The sequence below is a fragment of the Odontesthes bonariensis genome, chromosome 13 (genome assembly GCF_027942865.1).
Source record: "Odontesthes bonariensis isolate fOdoBon6 chromosome 13, fOdoBon6.hap1, whole genome shotgun sequence".
Lineage (NCBI taxonomy): Eukaryota > Metazoa > Chordata > Actinopteri > Atheriniformes > Atherinopsidae > Odontesthes > Odontesthes bonariensis.
This window is the reverse complement of record NC_134518.1, coordinates 33,685,867-33,712,913: the sequence shown is the minus strand read 5'-3', so window position 1 is coordinate 33,712,913 and position 27,047 is coordinate 33,685,867. Positions and strand designations below refer to the sequence as shown.

General features: G+C 41.9%; 1 protein-coding gene across 3 annotated transcripts in view; it reads left to right on the top strand.

Moving 5' to 3' along the window:
- The window catches only part of LOC142398028 (protocadherin-1-like), a 433,391-nt gene that overhangs the window by 207,379 nt on the left and 198,965 nt on the right, over nt 1-27,047 (top strand). Inside the window, exon 5 of one of the 3 annotated variants that reach the window (XM_075481974.1) lies at nt 659-2,716. The exons of the other annotated variants lie outside the window; for them this stretch is intronic. Within the exon in view, the coding sequence (XP_075338089.1) occupies nt 659-717 (59 nt within the window). The 3' untranslated portion in view covers nt 718-2,716. Of the gene's footprint in view, nt 1-658; nt 2,717-27,047 lie in introns of those variants that run through there. 3 annotated transcript variants of the gene reach the window in all.

Sequence of the window (27,047 nt, the reverse complement as noted above, 5' to 3'; positions counted from 1 at the left end):
TTTTAGCCGCTAATTTGAACTTCTAGCATGCTTTTATGCTAACTTATATGTAACCCAAACTGTCACAGCTGCTTAACTGAACGGTTAGCTACCCGATTTAGTAGCAGCTTTAACTTTATGTTCAATCAATCTTTTTTATTTTGCTTAGATTTTTTCAGGGGATTAATTTGAGGTTATATATGTTTTTTTTTTTTGTAAAATATTCCAAACTAATCTGTATTTTGAGTTTGTGATCATTTCAGAATTGCTTTGCACCATTTTTGGTCATTTTATGTTTTTCTTCCACTTGTGTGATGGAAACAGCTTTTGCCAGGATGTGTCTATTTATCTGGTCATCTTCTATACGTCTTAATATTACACAAATGCTTCATTTTAACTGTCAATGTGAGTTCACGCACAGTTCAATGATTTTTCACATTTCTTTAAACTCAGCTAAGGGATCATTTTGCGTTTTGGTGGCTCTGCAAGCGGCTGCAACATCTTTTAAATGAGCTTGTTCTTCTTTTTTTGAACATTCTTTTCTTTACTCAACCAGTTTTTAATTAATCCTCCTTTTTGACTTTTTTTTTTTTCCTCATTGATGAGACATTTTGCATGGAATATGTGTTCTGCGATGCGTTACATGAGGTGTAAGACGTTCGTGTCTATCCTCCTGTAGGTGGAGCGTCGTCAAGCACCCAGCCGGAGAGGGGGGCCGGACAAAAAAGACTGCCTTAAGACAAAACTAAAGACACAAAGAGCATCTTAAGCTTCCTTCTTTTTCCTCCAAATTACAAAAAGAAAACAGATTAAGTCCTCAAGCTTCTTTTTTTTCTCCTCGCTGCTGCAGTTCTGAGGATTTTTTTTCTTCTTCTCCTCCTTGCCTGTGGTTGTGAGCTGCTTTTTTCTTTTTTGCTTCATGTTTCACATTCTTGGTACTAATTCCCACGGAGGCGAATCACATCCCGAAAAACAGATGAAAGAAAACACTTCTTTTTTTTCCTGAGTAACAAGAAATTAATCATCTTTGGTCCTCTGGGGGTCTTTTTCTCCCCCCGTTATGCCCTTGCTGGGTCACATTTTGGGGATGGATTTCTACTTTTTTTTGTCCTCTTTGTGGATGTCACGAAGCCTGAGTGGATCGTCCTGAACGCAGTGGATTATCAGCTCTCCGCCTTTCGTTTTTTCCTTTTTTTGCAGCAGTTTTTGCAGCTTTTTGCCTGCGTGAAAAACTGCAGTTTCCACGATGTTTCTAGCGACTTTTCCCCTCTTTTTTTTTGGTAGCCCAGGTGCCTGTAGTTGATCGCTGACAGTCAGGGTTCGGAGGACAGGGTGACTGCCGGATAATCAGTCAACACGCCTTCTCTCGCGGGCCTATAAGAACTCCTGCCACAGTACTTCTCCTAATTTTTTTGATTGGAACTTTTACGTCTGCAGTTAAAGGAGCACTCCGACATTTTTGGGAATCGTTTTTGATCCTTTCTGATGCAGTCGAGCTTAGCTGAAACGTTGGAAGCCGTGGAAAAACTGCTGGACACTTCTGGTATGGAAATCATTAAAGAAACAGCTGTTTAAAAGTCTTATACGACCAGGGGCCACTGGCACAAAGCACCTTAAGTTCTTACTTATAGTCTGAGTTGAGGATTCCTTAATGTAAAATCAGAGTTACTTGAAAAGTATTTGAGGTTTTCCCCTTAACTCGACCTTGAGCCGATTGAATTCTTAAAAGAAAAGCTAACTGTTGCACAAACGATGTCAGCGAGCACCTGAATGACTGCATCCTGACCACAGAAGGGTACCGACACTGTTTTAGCTCTAAAAAGATTGTTTTGTTAAGTCACCAATAAATGAAACCCTTGGAAAAAGCATCGATAATAGGAGGGTAGCTGCTCCTTTCTTGGGTTCACACAGAATCTAGTCTAGAGTTAATGTTAAATATCATTATCTGGTATTCAGACCCCCCCAAAATCTTTTTAGCTACACAAAAAGCTGTTTTACTTCACTTTTTAGGCACTTATTTAATGAAATTATTGTTGCTTATTCAGTTCATTGTGGAGCCAAGCTGGCAGTTTGTTCCAGCTTCCAGTTTTTGTGCTAAGCTGAACTTATCTTCCCGTCCTAACGGCATTGATACGACCACAAAATCTACAGATGAGTAATGACATCTTAACGATAGATATGTGATATTTAAGAAGAGGATTCAGATGGATGATGGTGGAAGTACGTACGGTATGATGCGGGCTCTAAACTCACATCTGAACCAAAATTAGCCGCCCGTCTTTTTTCCTCTCCTTCTCTAGAATAAACTTTTTTAAGAGAAATGGCTCGTTTTCGGTGGCGTTTGAGGTTTAACTGCCGGTGAATCGAGCCATCCGGGCGGTTAAAATCCTCACCGACCTGTTAATGAAATCACGAAAGGGCCGAAGCTCTCTTTGCTCTCTCATATCCTCCAGTAAAATAATCCGTGTAGGACTCAGCTAGTTGGGTTTTGGACCAGAGCTTAGTAGGAGAGGATTCACCAGGGGGAGCAAAAGCCTGGGTTATTTGTAAGTACAACAGTGTGTTTATTCTGAATATAACCATATGTTTACGGGATATAAAGTTGTAAAATGGTGTATGAGTTTGAATATTTGTAGTAATCACTGGTTTGCTGTAGGAATCGAACAGAGCAGCTCAGTGTCCTGCTGCTGTACCTGTGAATGTAATTTGTATCCAGAGGTTTTTATTACAATAAACAAGTGCTGAAATCTCACCTTTGAGCTGCGGTTTGAGTATTTTTTTTCTCATCTCAGAGGAGATGAGACAGTCTGCGTTCTTTAGGCCATTTAAAGCCCGTTTCACCCTTTAAATCCAACACATTTTCATGTTAAAGCAGGCAGGTTTCATTAGGTTACTGAGCACCTTGGCCTAGTCACAGGCTGTGTTCGAAACCGCATACTACTCCTACTACTCATACTAACTTTTTGAGTTAGTATGCGAGTTTGAGTATGCGAGAAGTTCCCGGATGCATACTAGATTCTCCGAAATGTTGGGTATGCATCATGAGGTTACTACTCATACTCAAACTACCCAAGATGCAACGTAACGTGACGTCGCCGATCGTCATTTCCTGTCAAAACGGCAGTTTCAAGCTAGCTACAACGAGGGTAGGTTCACTTCCTGTTTTCAAAACAAAAGCACCAATTGTATGGTAATGGCTTTCCCTATGATAAAAGGCAACGGTTATTTTATTTTGTGAAAATAACCGGAAGTGCGTTGCTCACTGCGGCTAGCTTTAGTAGCGCCGAATTCGTGGGAACAAAATTGTAAATAGCCGGTATTTTGTCAGATTTTCAACACGTTGGGGATCTAAACGACTACTTTCTCGCCTGAAAATGTTTCAAATGTTGCTAAAGTTTACAGAGTTTAGAGCTTAAGAGAAATCAGCTTCAGGCCGGCTGATTTCGGCTCGGGCAGGAGCGAAATGCATTGTGGGTAAACGCTCTGCATACTGTCTGATCGATGAGTATGTAGTAGGCGGTTTCGAACACAGCCTTTGTTTGCAGGTTGTATTAAGCTAACTTTAACAGCTGACGGGTACTAGATGAAGTTTAAAACTGCACTTTTAGAGCCACACTTTGCTTTTTTTTTCGTTTATTTTGCTGTGTGAACCCCAGCTGTGACAGCAGAAAAGCAGCACTGTTCTGAACTCTATTCGAACAGGTGTGCTCGTCAAACCTTTGAAGTTTCACCTGCAGAACGACTTTGAGTGACGACTCTGCGGGGTCACGTGACCTCTCGTTGTGTCCTCATCGGCCCAGCTGTGGGGCGCTCCGAGCCAGATGTGCACACAGAGTTCACCTGTTTGTTGGGATGATTCATTCATTCGTCACGGCGTCGGGGGGGTCGAGGGTCACAGGTCGCCGGCGATCATGAGCGCTCGGTGAACTAATGATGTTGACGTGGGGAAAAGGACAGAGAGGCAGCGTGTTCTTATCTGCTTAATTAAATATCACAGAGTCGCAGAGGTGGAGGGAAAATAGCTGTGTGTGTGTGTGTTTGTGCAAAGTTTCCAAACTTTCCTCGAGTTCGCTGTCATTTTCTGACTCATTTTCTCCTTCGCTGACAACTGCACACCTGGTCTCACACACGTGCACACGTGCACACCCCTGAGCTGCGGTCAGTGCTGCTGAAGCTGCTGGATCAGAGGTTCACTTAGTTTTTCACACACTTTTGTCTCAGTCTTTGTTCGATAAATACTGAGTTTTAAGACCCGGTGACGACCCGATGATTAATGTATCCTGCTGCGTAAAAACCTCAGAACCGAACGAGTACAGGTCTATGGAGGACTGAAACTGCCATAATATGAAAAGAAACACATAAATATATAAATAACTACAAAAAACAAGTTTTTATGATGGTAAATGCCACAAAAATAAATGAAAAATGAATTTCTCCAAAGATAATTGTGCAGAATGTGAAAGAAATCATTTAATTATTGGGTATTACTTTTCTTTTACATCGTATTGATCCATTTATTCCCTCAAAAATGATTTATTTCTTTATTCTATTTTGATTTCTTCCCACACATTGTTTATATTTTTATAATTCATTTTATTTATGGATGCATTTATTTCCCCTCAACGTTTTCATTTTCTTCACATTTATTTCAAGGCAAGGCAGGTTTATTTGTACAGCACAATTCAACAACAAGGCGATTCAAAGTGCTTTACAGAGACATTAAAACAGTAGAAATAAAAAGCACGATTTAGATTTTAAACAAAAAAGAAAGAAATAAGAACAATAGATGAAATCAGGAGTTAAAATGTGATTAAGTTTTGAAACTCGAGCTTCAGATTTGGAGCTTTATTCAGCTGAAAATAGGTGTGTCTTAAACACACTGAGTGTTTCAGCTGATCTGAGGCTTTCTGGGAGTTTGTTCCAGACATGTGGAGCATAGAAGCTGAATGCAGCTCCTCCATGTCTGGTTCTGACTCTGGGAACTGATAGAAGACCATTTTATTTCACCATATCTTTGCTCTCCTCTACGTACTCCTGCTTCATTATGTAAATGAAGGTTTACAGGTTTAAATCCCATCTTATTCACTTGTTTAGTAGCATTTATCACCACACAAACTCATTTATTTAACATTTTATGTACCTTTGTGTTCCATACGGTGACCAGCTGATCACCGTCTGCTGTTACACGAACAAAACGAGCCGGCGAACCTCTCTGCTGACCCAGAAATGAGCCAGGGTGGCCTTAAAAAGTCTTAAAAAGTCTTAAATCAATTTTCCTGAAAATAAGACCTTAAAAAGTATTAAATTGTCTTAAATTCAGATTGCATGGGTCTTAAATATTTGTGTATTTTTCTTTTTGCTCTAAAGGAACAGTATTTTATTTTATTTTTTAATATATTTACTTGATTTTATAAGCATTTGTTCATGGGACTTAAATGTTAATTTAATTTAGGACAGTGATGACATTTTTGTGATCTTTTCGCATGACACATTTAGTCGATGTTCTTAAACTCAACCGTCCATACTGTCAGTGTGTTTACTTGGAAATACTTGGTATTTCCATAGTACTTTTGGTCTTAAATTTCATTTAAGATTATTAAAAAGTCTTAAATGTAACTTGTTTATACCTGTACACACCCTGTGAGCGTTTTTTTTCTGTTTTTTTTTTGTGTTTCCATCACAACGATGCAGTCGGAGAGAGTTTTGTTTCGTCCACGAGAAATAACGCACAATAATAATGAAATAAATCAGCCTGAAATGGACAATTAGAGGACCAATCAGAGCGAGCGTGCACAAACACTCGAGCTCGGGTGGATCGAGTAGATTCTCACGAGTTCTTTTTGGATCGGGTGAAAAGTGTGTTTGTGTGCGAGTTAATTCTGGAAGAGTTTCAGATTTGAGGCTTTTGTACCTTATCTTTAGTGTGTGTGTGTGTGTGTGTGTGTTTGTGTGTGTGTGTGTGTGTGTGTGTGTTTGTGAGGACCGCAGCCATACTCAGTGCTGCTGTTATATTCTGATTAAAGCCCAACTGTGGGCTTAATTACTGCCATGATAAACAACATCCCGCTTCTCTCTCTCGTCATCAAAGCACAAGCAACTCTCAGCCAGTCGTAGACGCACACACACACGCGTCTGAAAACGTGCATGCGCGCACGCACGGCCGGCGGTGGGTCTCGGTGGTGCGGCAGAACTGTGTTTATGGCTGTTAATGAAAACCGAGGCCAGGGTCCCAGAATCCCAACACTAATCACCATCCAAGTCTCTGGGCAGGAGGGGATGGAGGGACGAGGGACGGAGGGAGTTTTTAGAGACCGTGACAGACGGGCGCGCTCGTGTCTGAACATGAGGAGGTGATAAAAAGCGAGAACAAGGAGGTGCAGTCAGCCATGCTTCTGTTTATCACATGTGTGCTTTCTTTCAAGTCCAAATGGGCACGTCGAGTTCCCCTAAACAGAAGCTGGATGCACAAATTAATCTTCTGTTAATCAGCTGCATAATATACAAACGTATAAGTATATATATATATATATATGTATATATATATATATATATATATATATATATATATATATATATATATATAATGAGGGGCTGGGCAAGTTAACTCGTTATTATCGCGTTAACTTTAACTGATAAATATTTTATCGCGCATTAACGCAGGTTTTATTATTTATTTTATTTTGTAAAAGTCTGTTGCTCACAGGCTTTTAATTTTGTAAAAGTCTGTTGCTCACAGGCTTTTATTTTGTAAAAGTCTGTTGCTCACAGGCTTTTATTTTGTAAAAGTCTGTTGCTCACAGGCTTTTACTTTGTAAAAGTCTGCTGCTCTCTGCTGTGGAACAGGAAAAGAAAGTAATCGGCGGATCCACCAAACATGGAGAAGGGTACGGAACTTTTACTCGGCCATTTTCATTTTAAAGTTCTTCCAGACGGCGGAGTCGACAGAACCAAAGTCATCTGTAAACACTGCCAAGTTGAATTGTCTTCTCAGCGTAGTAGTTCCAGTCTAAAATATCACTTAAAGGCAAAACACACAACTGATAGCAGCAAGTCATTCAAGGAAACAGACAGTGGAGCGAGGCTTCTACATAAAAACTACAGAAAGATGCTGATGTTAAAAGTGTGTTTGCACAACAAATGTTATGGCACTTTCATTCATATGGCAGCACATTTAAAATAAAACTAAATGCTAAAAGCTACACGCTACTTTAGGATTCATTTTTGGATTCTGCGTACAAATGCGATTAATCGTGATTAATCAGGGAAATCATGTGATTAATTAGATTAAACATTTTAATCGTTGCCCAGCCCTAATATACTCTGCTTCTTATGTATTTTGTCCCCCCGGTTACGTGTTGATGGGCATAATTGTCAGCATTAATCACCTAAATCTACCCCCCGAAATCCTTCAATTTAAACTGCAGCATGAAAAGAAATGCAAATATTGTATCTGTGAGGAAAAGAACAACTGCTTATGACCTATTTAAACCTTAAAGAATGCTTCAGTGCTTAATTTCTCGATATATTTTTCCATCAAAGGGCAGCAGGAGAGGAGAATAACCTGAGAAATACATCAGTAAAAGGATAAAGACATGTTGAGTGATTAGTTTCTGGTCTTTGGAGGTTGAAGTTCGCGGGCTGGAATGTGTTCTGTATGAAATAATAATCACCTGAGTGATAGTTGTGAACAGAAATAAGAGGCTCTGCTCTGCTGCTCCGACTCTGAATCAAAGAGTTTATTAAGCACACTCGGCCTAGCTGCGCTCTGGCTGCAGAAAATGGACCGTGTAGAGAGACACGGCCGCCCGGAGAGCACTGGGAGAAGAAAGGGGGAGGCTGGGGAACACAGAATATACGAACAGTACTCCTGGCAGGAAGCAGTTTAACCCACATCTCGCTGACGGAGAACTTAATCACCCAAACTGACACGACAAATTCATTTTCCATTTGTTGCACTGGAAAATCGTAAGTGGATGTAAAAAGCTAAACGGTGGAACAGGAAACTAGTAGAAACGAATAATCTGACCAGTTTTAATGGCTGTTCTGGAACTTTTCATCAAATTGCTCTGAATAGACGGCATTTGTCCAGTCGACACCGAATCGCTCAAGCGCAATTTGCCTGAAAACACTTAAAATTTGGAAGTGTTTGCTTCGGTTGAGCTCCATTTTGCTCTTTTAGATGTCAGGAAAGGTAAGTTATTCTATTTAGTTGAATAACAAGTCCTTCAGTGTTTCATTTCAAAGTGTCCTTTGGAGTTACGGGGTTGGTAAGGTTTCTTTTTTAAAGCTTTTTTTTTCACAGGAGAAGTTCCTCCTTTCAAAAAACAACTCGATGGGTGGGTAATTATCACCTTTAATTAGGTTTTAAGACTCTGTGCTGTGGCTGTGAGAGCAGAAGTGTGAAGAAATGTCTAAAGGATGTCCATCGGCACAGTAGAAAACATCCATTTTCGCTTTATTTAGCTTTATTTCACCCCAAACAGGTAAAGTAAAGGCCGAAACACAACCAGGAAGTGGAAACGTGTTGATATATCAACCAACAGAAGGTATTATTAAAAGAAAATGTCCTTATCGGGATATTTTCCAAACCCTAACCAGTGATATTATTGCCTAAACTCGAGGAGATAACAGCCAAGTTGAAAGAAATTTAAAAGCTACAATGAATAAACAAAGACATCAATGTTTCTGTCTCCTCTCGTGTCTTCTGGAAGGTTGTTGCTGCAGATTAAAGCCTGAAAACTTAAAGCAGCATCACAAAATGTTTTCGTTGGGCTTTGTTTTTACGGCTAAAAGAGAAAAGTCGGAGCTCTTCAGTCGCCTTCCGGCCTCATAAACTGAGACGGTCTCTGCTGTGAAGCCACGCAGTCTGACGCCTCCTGTGTCATCATACAGATAAAGGCTGCTTATGATGGACGTTTTTCCGTGTTTACGGTATCAAAGCGGCTTTAAAATGAAACATTCTGACCTCCAGGAGGTTGGAAAGCACCATCCCGTCAACCTTTCGTATCACACACGTTGGAATCATCCTGAATGTGGAGAAAATGAAGCCTTAAACACGTCGTTACAGGATGGAAGACGAGCCGCGGATCTGAGCCGCCGGTTTCCCGCAGGCGTCGTGCTTTTTAATGCTCGTTTTTTGATGTGTGTGTGTGTGTTTGCTTTGTTCACGGCAATAAATGACGCGACGCCGGCAGTGATGTTTTCTGCACGTCGAAGCCAACTCGGAACCGGCCGGATCCAAATGTTGGCATATTTCTGACCATCAGCAAAAAGATTCCACAAGACTCTTTTTTTCTGGCCGGGGGAAGTATCCGCCGCTGCCCGCATCCAAACCTCCAGCAGACTGTTGCTGTCAGCGCCGAGCCAGACACACGCACACGCCCGCGCCCACGTGCACGCTCTCACAAACTAAAAGACAAAAGATACCGAGCCTCCAAATAATTACTGAGCCCAGAAGTCTGCAGCGCCGCAGAGCCAGCAGTGTGTTCCTGTTTGTGTGTATTTAATGAGGAGGCTGAGGACGGACTGGTTCAGAGAGAAAAACTTCCAAACCCCATTACCGCACTGGTTAGTGTGTGTGTTTACGAGCAGTGGGATTGTTGTGGGTGCGTACGAGTCGGCGTGTGTGTGTGTGGGTCCCACTCTGTCCACAGTAAACAGCGACTTCTCATTAAAGCTTTCCGCACGGCTGCAAGCGAACGCCGAGTCCTGGAACCGGGATAATCCACTCCACAGCACACCGAAAGCTCCTTCCAGCCTGCTGACTTACAGGCCTCGCATCAAGCCGGCGGTCACCTGGAGGGGAAAATATTTACAAACATACAGGATGGAGGAAGAGCAGATTCTGTTTTGTGTAGCACATTTCATGTAGAAAACAATTCAAAGTGCTTCACATGAAATAAAAGCATTGCAGCACGGAGTGTATTTCTTTCTAAATTTAACATAGAAAACTAACCAGAACTCTATATACTTAACTAAAACACAATAGAAACATATTCCAATAGTGTAAAGGTTTATAAAAAGGTTTAAAAGTTATAAACTTCAACCATAAGACTCTTAAAGGTCAAGTCAACTTCATTTGTAGCACATTTCATGTACAAAACAATTCAAAGTGCTTCACATAAAATAAAAGCATTGCAGCAGGGAGTGGAAGACGCATTAAAAATACATAAAATAATATAAAGAGAAACAAATAAAATCATTTAAATGAATTTAAGCTAGATAAGTCATTAAATTATATATAAATAAAATATATATAATATAAATAAGTAATAAAAATTATTAAAAACAAGCAACAGTCCAGATAAGTTCAAAGATAGCAAGACAACTAGCTTCTGTAAACATCTGAAAACCACAAATGTCAGGATGAGCACCTTAAACAGCACCTTATTTGTTTTCTACAAGGTCCAATGAGTGGAACACGATGTGAAAGTTGATTTATTCTGTTAAATCTAAATTAGAAATAACACCAGAACTTAGAAGAGATGCTCTGAATTCAGCTGAGTGAGGATCACCGGTTTTATTCGGTGCATTAGCAGAAATGTAGCACAGTTTGGATGTAAAAGCATAAAAGTGGCATAAAAAAAATCAGTGCGTTATTGTTATAAATAATCTCAATCAAACCATGATTATTAGTTTGGCCATAGTAATGCAGCCCTACCACACGTCATTTCATTGCTACGCCAATGACACCCAACTGTATCTCAGGACCTGAGTCCTTGGATCTAAGAGCTCTGCTGGGTTTATATTCTCTGAACATATCACAGATGCATTCTGGGCCTAAACCGTTCTGGGATTAGGCCCAAAAAAAAGGGAGATAAAGAGGAAGAAGAGGAAGGGAGGACAGAGAGTAGGATGGGTGAAAAGGAGGAAGGATGGATGTAGAACATGACGAGGAGGAGCAGCAACACCGATGAAGATGAACGGGACCAGAGGAGGAGCAGCGGAGGGAGCGGGTGTATTTGTCTGTTTAATCCTCTCCCATTAGCGGCTCCTCTGTGTGCTGTAAGGATTAGCTTGTTGTCTGAGCTCCAGCAGGTCGGGGGGGGAGCAGGGGGCCCCGGCAGCCCAGCGAGAAGGCCCTGATGACGGGCACGTACGCCCGCCGCGGGTCCCCCTCTGTCCTGGAGCTCAGAGACGAGGACACGGCGGATGGTTCGCTGAATCACCAATGAGGTGATTGCAAGGGAGCGCGTTGCCCCAAGCAACGGCTTAGAGCCCCCCCCCCCCTCCCTCCCCAACCCAATTAACCTCTTGGCGTGGCTCACGTGCACACAAAAACACACTCGAGAGATAACTTTCACATTGATATGCAAGATACAAGCTGTACACACATGAGGTCAGGCGGCGGCTCATAATCTATAAAACACACACGGGGTGAAACACACACGGGGTGAAACACACACGGGGTGAAACACACACGGGGTGAAACACACACGGGGTAAAACACACACGGGGTAAAACACACAGCTTAGCAGAGGATGCTGTGTTTACGATTCGGGTCACACCAGCAGAGATAAAAACACACCGAGGCGAACATGGGTCAGCGGGACTACCAGGGCTCTGAATGCAGATCACACACAACACACTCAGAATGAGGTCGGGATTGTGGCCAAAGTGATTATCACCATCGTTTTGATCAATATCAAGATCACCAGTGTTCCCCGAATGTTGTCCGTCGTGTCCGTGCTACAGAAATAAAGCCGGGGACGCTCACTCAGCAGGAATCAGAGCATCTCTTGTAAGTAAAAAGCAGAAATAAAGGACGTCGCAGCGGAATAAATCGGCTTTTATTTTCACATTGTGCTTGAGTAAAGACAACAGATGCGCCGCTGGTTGATGCATTCGTCATCCTCCAGTTTGTGTTTGCAGACGCTCCGCTAACTCCGCGGCTCGCTCTGCGTATGATCCGCTCCTCGTTACCACCCCCCGCCCCCTAAATCCAAAGTATTTCCCATCGAGGGCCGAGCTGTATTTGTCTGTTTTTACTGTATTTTATCACACGGAGGCCGATGGTTTGGTTTGGGAGACAGACGCTCGTCGTGGCAGGTAAAGAAAAAGGAAAAAACAACACAAAATTGAACCACTTTAAGCATATGATGCTCATTCCTTCAGTCAGTGGGGTCACATAGCACTGAAAGGATCAGATTATTGGCTAAATTACAATAAGAATGAGTTGAGCAAGTGTAATTATTAGGGCTGGGCGAATTAACTCGTTAGTTATTTAACGCCGATAAATATTTCATCGTGCATTAACGCAGGTTTTTTATAATTTATTTGGGCTTTTGTACCTTTAATGGAAAGTTCAGAGAGACAGGAAGCAGGGGGCAGAGAGAGGGGGAACGACACGCAGCACAGGGCCGTCCGATACGGGACTCAAACCGGGGCCAGCTGCAGCGAGGACTATAGCCTCTGTACATGGGGCGCCTGCTCAACCCACTACGCCACGGACCACCCCTGTTTTATTATTTATTAGGGCTGGGACTTAAGCGCGTTAATTTCGATTAATTAACTACACACATATTAGCGTGTTAAAAAAAAAAACGCATTTTACACTATATATATATATATATATATTTTTTTTTATACAGACTGATGGAAGCGTCGACAAGAGCGTGGTTGTGTGCAGATTATGCAACAAGGAATTCGCGTATCACCGCAGCGTATCAAGCCTCAAATATCACCTCAACGCTAAACATGTAGCAGCTAGCGTGGAAGCTAACGGGGGCCCAACGCAGCTTAACATCCAAGATTCTATATACTGTGTTTTCATGCATGCTACATTCAGATTTCAAATAGGGATATGTTCTGTGTTTGTTGAAATATTGTTGAAAATGTTAATTTTCTAAAGGATAAAGTATATGCGATTAAAATGCGATTAATTTCGATTAATTAATTTCAAAGCCTGTAGTTAACTCGATTAAAAATTTTAATCGAGTCACAGCCCTATTATATATTTTATTTTTGTAATAGTATGTTGCTCACAGGCTTTTATTTTGTAAAACTCTGTTGCTGTCTGCTGTGGAACAGGAAAAGAAAGTAATCGGCGGATCCACCAAACATGGAGAAGGGTACGGAACTTTTACTCGGCCATTTTCATTTTAAAGTTCTTCCAGACGGCGGAGTGGACAGAACCAAAGTCATCTGTAAACACTGCCAAGTTGAATTGTCTTCTCAGCGTAGTAGTTCCAGTCTAAAATATCACTTAAAGGCAAAACACACAACTGATAGCAGCAAGTCATTCAAGGAAACAGACAGTGGAGCGAGGCTTCTACATAAAAACTACAGAAAGATGCTGATGTTAAAAGTGTGTTTGCACAACAAATGTTATGGCACTTTCATTCATATGGCAGCACATTTAAAATAAAACTAAATGCTAGCCTGTGAGTCTCAGACTTTTACCATAATAAAATAAATAATAAAACCTGCACTAATGCACGATAAAATATTTATCGGCGTTAAATAATTAACGAGTTAATGCGATAATAACGAGTCAACTCACCCAGTTCTAGAAATAATCCTCAAACTGAATTCACATCCTTGGTCTTTGAACGGATTTCCAGTTTTTGTCCAGTTTTCTGTTTCCAGTCCAAACATCCAAAGTTCAGGACACAACAGAAGCGGTTCATTAGTCTTGATTTGGTTTTGCTTTGTGTTGCATTTAGATAACGGACGGTTGCGTCTGTTTAATTTCAGGACGTCAAAATCGAGATCGAGATTGAAATCAGATTAATTGTGCGGCTGTAGTTTAAGGCTCGTGAGGCTTAATACTGAACACACGTGGCATCACGTCCAGCTTGATGGGCAGAAGCCAAGTTGGACCAAACAGCAGAAGTTTGTGTGAACTTGGCGTTTCACGCCCGCCACGCATGACAGATTCGTGCGGAGCGGGTCGCTCCTGGTGGGAATTTGGGCTAAGTTTCCAGAACCTGAGGCTGTCTGATTGGTGGAGGTTGATGTGGCTGAGCCTGCGAGGCAAAACCGAGGGAGAGAAAGTGTGCGCTGGACTGCGAACGGCACGGAAACGGGCCAGCTTTCACATCACATCAGATCACTCCGTCTGGGATGGTTAGGGGACATGTGCATGAGTGTATCTGTGCACGTGGGCAACAATCACAAGTGCATTTAAATGTGTTTGTGTGCATCTTTGTGATGTGCAGCAAAGACAAAGGAAAGGGTTTGGGGACATATGTGTGTGTTTGTGTGTGTGTTGGATGAAGGGAAGTGCTGACCAGAGGGGACATCTTCTTCTGCTCCAGTTAGAGCAGTCAGACACCAGCGCAGTCCTCCACGGTCCACTTCCTGTCCATTTCCTGTTGACCTCTGACCCCTGCTGGCTGAGTTGTGGTCCTGAGGGTTGTTTGGTCTGTTTCTCTCTGTGTGTGTGTGTGTGTGTGTGTGTGTAAAGAAGTCCCAGAAAGAAACAAACAAGTGAATTACTTTCCCTACTTCCTGTTGAAGAATATTTTTGATGACTTGTCCAAAGCGTGATGCCACAAAAACATGAATAAAATAACCAATAAAACACGCTGTTTTATTCTGACACGAGCGCTCATACGGTGTCAGCAGCTGTGTGTTAATCAGCAGCTGAAAATAGTTCCCAACAAAGGCGCCATCTCCTCCTGCTGGAGGAACATTTAATTAAAAGTGTGCGCCTGGTTATCTCCTGTAATTACTGAGCCTTTTACAAGTGAAACCACACATTTGTGAGGACAATAAGAACTAGAATCACGGTTTTCATGGCGTCCAAACTCGCGCATCGTCTCGGTGAAAAATGCACGGACGTCCCTGGAAAAGATGTGTTCTTGAAGGCAGTATACATATGTTGCTGTAAAATCTATTTAAAAAAAAAATAGAACTTTTCTGCATTAATGCTGCCATCACAGAAGTGGAAATGAGCTTTGTCCCAGATGCCTCCGAGCCCAGAGAAGTGGACGCCGCCTCTGCGAGGCCCAAAATTCCTAAAACAGGTCTGCTGTAGACAGCTATATCATTTTTATCAAGGTCCTGTTTAAAATACAGCTTTAATGGCATTTTCAAAAGTGTTTTTTCTTATTTATTTATTATTATTTGTTTTATTTATTATTATTTTTTCAATAAGAACTAGAATCACGGTGTCCAAACTCGTTAAGTGCTTTTCAATCGATTTTCCCATTGAATTTTGGGCCTCGCAGATGGGAAAATTAAATGGGAAATGATGGGAAAAAATGGGATTAGGAAAATGGGATGGGAAAATTAAAGCATTCAACATTCCTTGAATGCTTTAATGATATTCTGCTCTGTAGAGGGAGAAATATGCAAATCCCTTCCAATCTTTCTTTGAGGAACTTTGTTTTTCAATCATCTGAAATATTGGAGCCGTCACTCTTCTTACGGAAACCTCCTGGTGCTTGAAAAATTCTAACTTCTCAGGCATCGACTGGCGTCACGTTGGGCAAGCTGCAGGTCATCGTTACAGATCTCCAAATACTCAGCGAAGATTTAAACCAACATTTGCATCAGTTGGAAAACAGAATCTCGTTTAATAAACAGTTTGTGGGACATTTCTTCAGGATGAGGGCATAAATCTGAGAGTTATAGTGAGATGAGTGGTGTGAAAGAGGGTGCATTGTGAGTTCATTAAAGTCCATATAGATGCACATGTCAGGAAAGAGAGAATCAGCACATAAAACTGCAGCCGAAAGCAACTTTCTGGAGAGATTCCCATCTATCTCCTCTTAGAGCATCACTGCACGAGTGAAGCTTCAGGAGATTCCCCCAAAGGTCACGGAGTCAATCATATGGAGGAGCTGGGGAAGTTTGAACTCTAGCTGCACGTGTCATCGTTTCGTGTTCATCTGAGGGTTCGTCTTCAGCTTAAAAAGCTTTCACTGGGTTGTTTTACGTAGTTTCCAGACCTTGTTGTTGTCAGTCCTTCCTCTCCCTTTGCTCATGATGTCAGTTTATTATTTAATACAGTCGCATCTCTGTGATTTAGTTGGATTTCAGGTTCTCCACCTGAGAAACAAATATGTGTCATTATTTTCTCAATGACGCTCGTATGATATGAGAAGAGTAGTTTTGAAATGCTCAAAAAGCCACTTATATGATGATGAAGATGTCCAATTTGTTTGTGGCGTCCCACAGGGGTCGATGCCTGGGCCCAAAATGTTCTCATTTCTATATTAAAGATATTTGTGCTGTTGGCAGATGAAACAAACAGACCATTATTTAGTGGTTGCTTATCAAAAAAGGAGGAGAATGGGTTCCTTTATTTACAGAAGGAGGTGAAAACTTGACCTCTAAACCACACAAAGTTATCTCAGAGTACGTTTGTTTTGAACAAAGCTAAATGTATGTCCACATTTTAGTAGTTAACAAGCAAAAAAACAGTCACTTTCTTCACAGAAAAAAGCTGAAAGTCACCAACAGTCTCTTTATTACATTAGAAATATTTAAAAATTAAAAGTTTATTGGAGTTACAGACTTAACTTTGACAGTTATGTACGGAGTAAAAAGTAAAGTTTCACCAGATAATCAGAGGAAATCCTTGGCTTGTAGATCAGAAACCAATAAATGTTTAATTTTAAAGCTTTAATAGCCTAACAGATGAGTATCTCAGTGGAATTTTATGTTTAAATGTCTTTCAGTTTAAGAAAATGTACCAAAGAACATTAAAAACTGTCTGAGCACTATGATAAATAAAGTGTCCTTGCCAATCAATGACGTAAACTGTGAAATACTCATTAATCTTTACGTAATAGTTTTTTTTTTTTTATGATCTAACTGCAGTGGACAGCTCATCTGTGGCATGAAGTGGATGAAAAGATAGATTATAAACCATCACATCTTTCTTGATGTCTTGTTTTCAGACATTTGCAGCTTCCAGCTTTGTAAATTGGTGCCTTTGGTGGTTTTATTCGTCCCATCAGTGGAATCTTTTGGGGTTTAGAAAGTGTCATTTTGCACCGCGTGAAGCTCTGATGGACGTTTTCCTTTTTGTATTCCAGTGAAAAACGTGGATGAATGTAGAAAATGAGCAGCAGATGTGTGAGGCTGGACCTGAAGGTGTCGGGTGAGAATGTGTGAAAGCCAGGTAGAGATTTTCTGACTTTGCGCTTTTCCTCAGACATTAATATTCCCAGCTGCTCCGCGGTTCATTTTCCTCTTCTTTTGTGTATCCGCTCTTTTCCGCCTCTGCGACCTCCTAATTTACCCACGGGGAGCAGAAAGTTTCATCTTCTCTTATTAAACTTAATTTGCACACAGTGTGTGTGAGCGTGAGTTCAGGCTGCTCGGAGACGAGGAGACGCAGCCATGCGGTAAATTGTCCTTGTCGTTGGTGTGTCACCAGCAGAGTCGGTAACCTTAACGAGGACTGCGTGGCGGCGGCCTCTGAGGGGGGCGGGGCCACCGCCGGCCCACAGGGACACTTCCTTCACTGGGAACCGGCGAGGGCGGTCCTTCTGCTGCCTGTCGACCTACCTTTTAAAACACCTTTGTGACTCTCGCTGCTTCAGCGCCTTGCTCAAAGGCACCTCAGCCAATATCGTTCAAAAGTCATGAGAAAACCTGCTCCTTTAAACATCAACTCCTCAGGAAATTAAGAAAATTAAACACGTGGCGGCATATTTCCATCTTCTTCTTCTACTATGAAACCATTTGATAATCCAGGGGTCGGCACTGGGGCCCAACACTGTTTTAATTAGTGTATTAAAGATGTTTGTGAAGAGTCAGAGAAGCTGCACTTTGTGTTGTTGGCAGATGAAACCAAATGTCTTTAGTTCAGGGGGTAAATTAAAGTAAAATATTACACGATTATTAGATGATAGAGTTGATTCGGAATTATTCTTCCACATGTTAGTAATTAACGGGTAATTTACAGTAACTTTAGTTGTTTTTTTTTTACAGAAAAGAGCAGAAAGACTCTTTATTACGCCAGAAATACTGAAACTTAAAAGTATAAAGGTTTAAAAAGCAAAGCATCACCAGAGATTATTTTGTATTCAGCTCAGAGACCATCGAACGCTTAATTTTAAACATTAGTTTGCAGCAGCAACTTTAAAGATGAGTATCTCAGTGCGATGCGTATCTCTTCTTCTTGCTTTGTAATATTTGTGAAAGAGCCAAGAGAAAAAAAATCCATCCGACTGATAAATCCAGAAATCTCCGTCGGTAGACATCAGTCCGTCTGCTGTTTGCCTCTTTCTGCAGCCACCGCCGGTAGATTTGAGTTTATTCAGTGGCGCACAGTTCACCTCTCTGACTCCGCCTCCTTTGCCCTCCTCCGTCACTTCAAACTCGCCCGTTCTTATCGTCCCTCACAGCGATTTCGACTCCGATTCTCTTTCCTGGACGCCTCTCTGTCTCTCTCATAGTATCTCCTTTGTAGATGGATCCTCAGCCCCGGCCTGCATTTGCATGGGCGGGAGCCAATAAGGCGTTTGGCAAGGAGGTGTTGGGGGGGGTGACGACTGGGAGAGGAGGAGGAGAATCTCATTTCCATTTATAACGAGGTTTTTTCTGCAGGCAGCCAGAGACCCAGAAAACACAGGCAGATAGATTTATTTCTGTACAGTTTTGTCAGAGATCTCCCCCAACGATTGAAGCCGCTCCAGGAAGCCAATTATGCGTTGGATTGCGAGTGGTTGAGACACGTTTCTTTTCGTTTTATTTTGTCTTTTTCGGCTTACTCTGCCATTGTTTACACCCACCTAAAGAAAAGAAAAAAAAAAAGGGGGGAGAAATATCAGCTGAAAAGCAGTGGAAGCGAGCCGAGGTTAGGAGGATTCCTCTTCATGTTTTGTCTTTGTTACAGTCGGAGCGGCGGCCTTTCATCTGCTCTTCTTGTGCTTGGCCCAAGGCCCGTTTGTGAAAGAGGAGCTCCAGGGCCATAACTAACCATCGTCCTCGCTTTCCTGCTTCTGCTGTAAATGTCAAGAGACTGGAGAATGGGAAAAAAACTGGCCCAAAATCACAGAGAGCAGAGTGGCTTCGCGTCGGGACCTTTTAATTTAAAAAAATACGTTTTTTTTTTAAGGTTTTTTTTTAAATCAAACATGACGAAGAAGCGAAAGATGAGAAGGAGAGAAAGAGAAATAAAGGCATTTTATATTCTCAAGGATTGTGGTTTTTCTGCCTTTTTTCTAATCTGCGATGCGAAAGAATTAAAGCGTAGAGCCGAGCTGTTATCTCTTACACACAGAACAAGGCAGAGAGAGTGAGAGCAGGCAAAGCCGAATAATGAATCAAACACACTCCAAAGCTTTTTGCATTTACAGTTCTTTACCTTAAATGTCAAGAGGCCGACTCCTCAGCCAGCTGCTCCTTTCAGGCTAACGGAAACTTTAGTGGAATCAGGAGGACAAAGGTCTCTCCATCCTCTTGTTTGTCTTTTTGTTGGGACTTTCCTGTCGCCGTGAATGCTGGGAAGTCTCAGCGGGGGGGGGGGCTCCCAGCTCAGGGTGCGGAGAGGAGTTTGTTTCTTTGAAATATTCTGAATCTGATCGAGCGTCTTGCAGTTAGATTAGAGATGGTCCCCAACAGGTTCGGAACCTGGATTTCTTTTTTTTTTAGAAATCTTTAATTGACGAGGGCCCTTATGTCACCTTTTTATGCATTTTTACCCTAAAATATACCGTAGTTTCTCTCAAAGTGCCACCACAAGAGTTAATGTTTGTACTTTACCATGTTTGCCCATATGGGTTTCAAAGTGCAACTTGAAGGGTTAGGGGTTAGGGTTACCCTAAGCCTTAAATTATTCCAAAGGCAATACAGATAAACACATCACACAAAGTAAAATGTTCACATTCAAATTGGCTAAATGCAAAGTCCAACTAAAGCTACACACCAACCTGAAACCCATATGGGCAAACACAGGTGGGGCCACCGTGGAAACTGCGGACAAACCCACTTGGGACCTGCAGCCCAAATTTAAACCTTATGGGCCCCACATGGACATGCTGGCTGGATAAATGTAATATTTAATCACTATGACGGAGTTATCACCGTGGATTTATTGTAGGGTACGAAGTTCCTGAGATCGCCAACAGAGTAAGCTTCCGATCACTTTTTTCCCCGATGTGTGGCCTGGTACGACAGAGAGATGGTGTTGATCTTAGGGGTCGTAGAGCCGGCTTCCTCTGCATTCACTTACCGGTACATGACAACTTGACTTGAAAAAGAAGTCAGTTTTCTGCTGCCTCTTCCTTTTTGGCATCTCTGCCTCCTTCTTCTCTCTATCATCTTCTCAATTTTACTCACCGTCAGCCATCGGTGAGTAACAGAAGTCTCACAATATAGTTCGTCTCTGACGTAATATCGGGTCAACAGTCTGTGATTGGGTGAATGTCCGTTCAGTTCGACCAATGCTGACCAAGGGGGCTGAGGTGCGCTCCATTTTTATATGTTGGTGCACTATGAGGGTGGGCAAACGGGTTTACCTTTGGAAAATGTGTTGGGGGGTGAAATCATCTTGCTGTAAAAGTGGGGGTGTCGAAACACCCCCATCCCCCACGGGTGCGACGCCCACACTGTAAAAAAATCTAAATCTTACCAAGTATATTTGTCTCATTGAGTATCTCATTACACTTAATATCAGTCACAACTGCCTAACAAGCACCATTTCAGCCAGATATAGGGACTTGTTTTAATACAATACATCTGGAATATCTTGTTAAGTGAAAAAGTCTTGAAAACAAATTGTTTTGAGTCACATATCATATGAAACAAGCTTTTTTTTCATTTGAAGAGGTTTTTAAGCTAATTTCAAGATCACTTTTATCTCAAAAGTCCCAAATATCACATCTTATTTCAAGAAATCTTGACAAGCCGATTTTCACTAGTTCCATTGGCAGAATTTTTTTGCTTATTTCAAGCAAAAACGTCTTTTATTTGTTGTTTTTCAAAGTTTTTCTTTGGACATTTTCTGCTTTTTAACTCATTTTCAGTCCTTGTATCTGAGCATTTTCAGAGGAATTTCTTTGTTAAGTCACTTAACTCTGAGCTATGAACCATTCAGGCAGGAAAAAGGCTCCTAACTCAAGGGATGAACCAGTGTTGTGTCCACACAGAACAGACAACTTAGCAAAGAAGCCGTTTTAAACTGGATCTTTAGGCACTTTGTTCCCAGCAGCCTGTCACAGAGACACATCATTTGTTCCCATTTCTTTAGCTGCATCTGTGAAAAACAGCTTCATAGTTTCAACTTTTTTGTACATTTAATATATGAAATTCAGTTTAAAAAAAATCCTAATCCCAAAATAATGAACGTTATCACGTCTAAAAGTAGAAAAGTAGGAAAAAAACAGACAATAATAAAAATTATATGTTATTCAACATCAAGAAAAAGTAAATAAGATTCAATTTAAAGCTTAAAAAAGGAATATAAGATATAATCTAATGACTAGTTATGCAACAATTAATATAAATTAAATGATTAAACTGTTTTATGCCACCAGAAATGAATAATCTAGAAGCTCTTTTTGGGTTTTAGACTGGAAATAAGATTTGTTCCCATTTCTTTAGCTGCATGTGTGAAAAACAGCAAAGATAACACAGTGTGACAGACAGAAAACAGGATTTCTGCAGCAACAAGCTGATTCCCAAAGAGCTGTTAGCTGAAAACTTGGCATATCTCAGGAGCTCAGAGCAGATATTCACTTTAAATAACAGAACAAACTCTGTTTTTGCCTTATTTACTGTATTTACATTTATATTTGCACATGTTTTAAAGTCACCGCACCTATTTCCTGTTTCCATGGAAACGTATTAGGAATTAAAGGGTGGGCTCCCCCTTTAATTAATTACTTTAAAACTTCAAGTCATCGTAGTGTGAAGGATGGAACTTTTCTTCTTATTTCCAAAACGAGTGCCTGCAGGGATGTTTACGAGCGTTAGCCGACGATGAAGCAACATGATGTGCAACAGCTAAATGATCGCCATCCAAGCGCTGAGTTTAAACTTGTTTACGAGTTTAAGGTTAATGAAATAAATCCTGTTGGATGAGTTTCAGCCGAAAAAGGCTCCAAGGGGGATTTTTAGTGGAAAAAAACGGCGAATTATAGGGGTGCGGCTTGGTTAAATGATGGTTGATAACAGTTAGAGGAGACGCGGGATGAGGCCTCCACTGTTTAACATATGGCTAGGTGCTAATGGGGCCCTCCAGACGCTCCTGTCTGCATTGTTAACTGCCAGCAGTGAACCTGCAGCCACGGCGGCAGCAGCGACGTGAGACCTCACGGCTTCCCACAGAAGATAATCTCATGCTAATTACCACAGGGTGCCAATAAATCACTCACAATCATGTCATAAACATGAAGGGGTCCTTCATGCATCATTATGGCTTCGCAGAGACGAGCGGGCGCAGGACTTCGCCGTGACACCCTCCGCTTTGCATAAAAGCCCCTTCATTATCCCGCCCCATCATTTCCAGCGAAGGTTTTTCACTTTTAACGGCCTCCGTCGCGTCTTTCTTCACTTTCGCTCCCGTCAAACTGCGGCGGAGCTCCATAAAAGCCGCCTCGTGGAAGGCACAGAGGACGGAGGGTGGAGATAATTAGAAACATTTCAGCTCTTCATTATAATCAATGACTTAATTAATGCATTTAGAAACATTTTATAAAGTGCATAAGTCAATTTGCATTTCAATGATCCATCCATTCGCTTTCTATATCCTCTTTTATGCCGCTCAGGATGCCGCCTATCCCAGCATGCACTGGGTGAGCGCCTGCCAGTTCTTCACAGAGCCCTTTGATTTCAGAAAGTACTCCGTTTGAGCGACTATAAACATGAACTTAGCGCCTCCCTTAAGGCGAGGATTCATATCATCAGCGAGTGGGTTCCAGATTTAGTCAAAGTGAAATCTGACTTTTCTGGCTGCTTCACTGGACTCAGCGGAAAGCGACAAATCTGCATGCGCACGCACGCACACACTGCAGAGGAAATAAAGAGGAGGAAAGGAAGCTTTGAGCTGCACTGCTGAATCTGGGAGATGCTGGCTAAACTTCTCCTGAACCATCTGTCGCGTATTATAATCGGCGCTTTGGCTGACAGTGGTGGGATTCTAAGATTTGATCACTCCGCTAACATATGATCAGGCGCAAACTTGTGATTTCTTTGATGATTCGGATCATTTTAGATGCCAGGAATGTCACAAAATCTGTGAGACTTGACAGGCTGTTGTGGGTTTAAATTAAGTGAGAAGCAGCTGCTCTGCTGGTGCAGTCATGTCACCCCGTCTGATGAACATCACAGTCTGTGTTTGGGCTTCATTTTATCATAAAAGCGTTGGAAAATACAACACTTATTCCTGTATTTTCTTCAGTATGAACCCAAGATATTTCATGTCTTGTCTCATGAGCCCCATCCATCCATCCATCCATCCATCCATCCATCCATCCATCCATTTAGCATAAATCCTTCCACGTAGCATCCATCCATGTAGCATCCATCCATCCATCCATGTAGCATCCATCCATCCATCCATCCATCCATCCATCCATCCATCCATCCATCCATCCATCCATCCATCCATCATCCATGTAGCATCCATCCATCCATCCATCCATCCATCCATCCATCCATCCATCCATTTAGCATAAATCCTTCCACGTAGCATCCATCCATGTAGCATCCATCCATCCATCCATGTAGCATCCATCCATCCATCCATCCATCCATCCATCATCCATCCATCCATCCATCAATTCATCCATCCATCCATCCATCCATGTAGCATTCATCCATCCATTTAGCATTCATCCATCCATCCATCCATCCATCCATCCATCCATCCATCCATCCATCCATCCATTTAGCATAAATCCTTCCACGTAGCATCCATCCATGTAGCATCCATCCATCCATCCATGTAGCATCCATCCATCCATCCATCCATCCATCCATCCATCATCCATCCATCCATCCATCAATCCATCATCCATGTAGCATCCATCCATCCATGTAGCATCCATCCATCCATTTAGCATCCATCCATCCATGTAGCATCAATCCATCCATGTAGCATCCATCAATCCATGTAGAATCCATCCATCCATGTAGCATCCATCCATCCATGTAGCATCCATTCATCCATGTAGCATCCATCCATCCATGTAGCATCCATCCATGTAGCATCAATCCATCCATGTAGCATCCATCCATCCATGTAGCATCCATCCATCCATGTAGCATCCATCCATCCATGTAAAATCCATCCATCCATGTAGCATCCATCCATCCATGTAGCATCCATCCATGTAGCATCCATCCATCCATGTAGCATCCATCCATCCATGTAGCATCCATCCATCCATGTAGCATCCATCCATCCATTTAGCACCCATCCATCCATGTAGCATCCATCCATCCATGTAAAATCCATCCATCCATGTAGCATCCATCCATCCATATAGCATCCATCCATGTAGCATCCACCCATGTAGCATCCATCCATACATGTAGCATCCAGCCATGTAGCATCCATCAATCCATCCATCCATCCATGTAGCATCCATCAATCCATCCATCCATGTAGCATCCATCCATACATGTAGCATCCATCCATACATGTAGCATCCATCCATCCATATAGCATCCATCCATGTAGCATCCACCCATGTAGCATCCATCCATACATGTAGCATCCATCCATACATGTAGCATCCATCCATACATGTAGCATCCATCCATCCATATAGCATCCATCCATGTAGCATCCACCCATGTAGCATCCATCCATACATGTAGCATCCATACATGTAGCATCCGTTCATCCATGTAGCATCCATCCATCCATGTAGCATCCATGTAGCATCCATCCATCCATGTAGCATCCATCAATCCATCCATCCATGTAGCATCCATCCATCCATATAGCATCCATCCATGTAGCATCCATCCACCCATTATCCTACACTTATCCGAGGTTGGGTCAGGGAGATATGGTCCAGGTGGGAAACCCAGACATCTGTCTCCTCAGCTCTTACTGGGGGAACGTGAGGTGTTCCCAGGCCAGATGGGATATATATATATATATTTATCGTCTCAGTTGGATCTGCCCTCAAAAACCTCCAAAGGGAGGCGACCAGCAGGCATCCTAACCAGATGAACCACCTCATTACTGTCATCTTTTAATTTCTTTTCAATGTAAGGCTGCAACATATTCCAAAAAAGGTTGGGACGAGGGCAAATTAGGGCTGTGAATGTGGTGATTGTAATCATGATGTCATGATATGGTGCCTTTAGGTTAAAGACTCCATAATCTACGAGATAAAACAATACTCCAGCTAAATAAGCAGGTTTTAAAACGAGCCGTTTACTCCTTTTTTAAAATTTCTTTGTATTTATTCAGGTCATCTTTAATCGTGCTCGCGGTCAGGATTCTCTCCTCGGAGACTTTTATCCCCAGAGAGGTTAAAAATAAAACAATGAAATGAGATAAAACGCCCCCCCCTCCCTGTCTAATGAGCCTGGAGGTGACTCACACAGCTCGGCGCCGGCCAGTTAAAGTGGAAACCGAGCGAGCTCTGTGCGTCCCAGCAGCTGCACGTCTCAGTCCCAACATCTGGTTTGAATCTGCTGCACTGTTGACCGTGCTGATGGGTCTATTAGAGGCTGTGTGTGTGTTTGAGCCGCTACAGGAAATGACACGGCAGCAGCAGGTACACGGGCGCTCCCGGAGCACCCGTCCGAAGCGATCAGACGGAGCCTGAACTAACCGCGAGCGCCAGCAGCTTCGTGATCAGAGTCTCGATCAGCTGCTGCTGCTGCTGAGGAGGAGAACAAAAACACGCCTCCTGTTTTATTTATTTTATTAGTGCGCATCTGAGGCTCTGCTCTCAGTGTTGGATTCATTCAGGGGTCGAAATCTAATTTTAGAACCCGTTGAAGTCGGCTTTGTGTCATTTTTATCGTAAGTTTTTGCTTTAGTAAAGCGTTGAGAGCTCACTCCTCACCTTAAAGTGTGTGTTTTTTTTTGGTCCAGTGTGTCCTCAGCCTTATCTGTGGCCATATCAGCTGGAACAGATTCTTAATAAGCGTTCCTACACTGGAAAAAATGCCCCTCCAAAAATAAGTTAAAAAAAACAAATAAAAGACGTTTTTGCTTGAAATAAGAAAATAAATCTGCCAATGGAACTAGTGAAAATCGGTTTGTCAAGATTTTTATAAATAAAATGTGACATTTGGGACTTTTGAGTTAAAAGTGATCTTGAAAATAGCTTAAAAACCTCTTCAAATGTCAAAAAATGCTTGTTTCATATGATATGTGACTGAAAACAATTTGATGTATTATCTTCAAACAAGTCCCTATATCTGGCTGAAATAGTGCTTGTTAGGCAGTTGTGTCTCATATTAAGTGTAATGAGATATTTTAACTAGAAATGAGACAAATATACTTGGTAAGACTTTGATTTTTTCCAGTGTATTTCCTTCTCCATTAGACTAAACTGGAGGAAACGTGTGATGAAGCCATCAGTGTGCCACAGTATAAAATGTGTTTTTCAGTTTGATTTAACACCATCCTGCTTCCAGCCAGTGTTTGGCTAATTTTACCCTCTTTGCTCTGATCATGAATCACAGCGGTTTTAATCACCTTCACTGACCAATATACTGACCATATATTTTTTAAACAATCAAGTCGGAAGTGCGTGCAAGAATCAAACCACCTGTTGCCCCCCCACGGCCTTTCTTAGAAAATATAGTTTGGAAACTTAAAAGGCCGCGACAATCAGGCTGCGTTCGAAACCGCATACTGCATACTCATCGATCAGACAGCATGCAGAGCGTTTACCCACAATGCATTTCGCTCCTGCCCGAGCCAAAATCAGCCGGCCTGAAGCTGATTTCACTTAAGCTCTAAACTCTGTAAACTTTAGCAACATTTGAAGGAAAAGCCATTACGATACAACTGGTGCTTTTGTTTTGAAAACAGGAAGTGAACCTACCCTCGTTGTAGCTAGCTTGAAACTGCCGTTTTGACAGGAAATGACGATCGGCGATGTCACGTTACGTTGCATCTTGGGTAGTTTGAGTATGAGTAGTAACCTCATGATGCATACCTAACATTTCGGCCAATCTAGTATGCATCC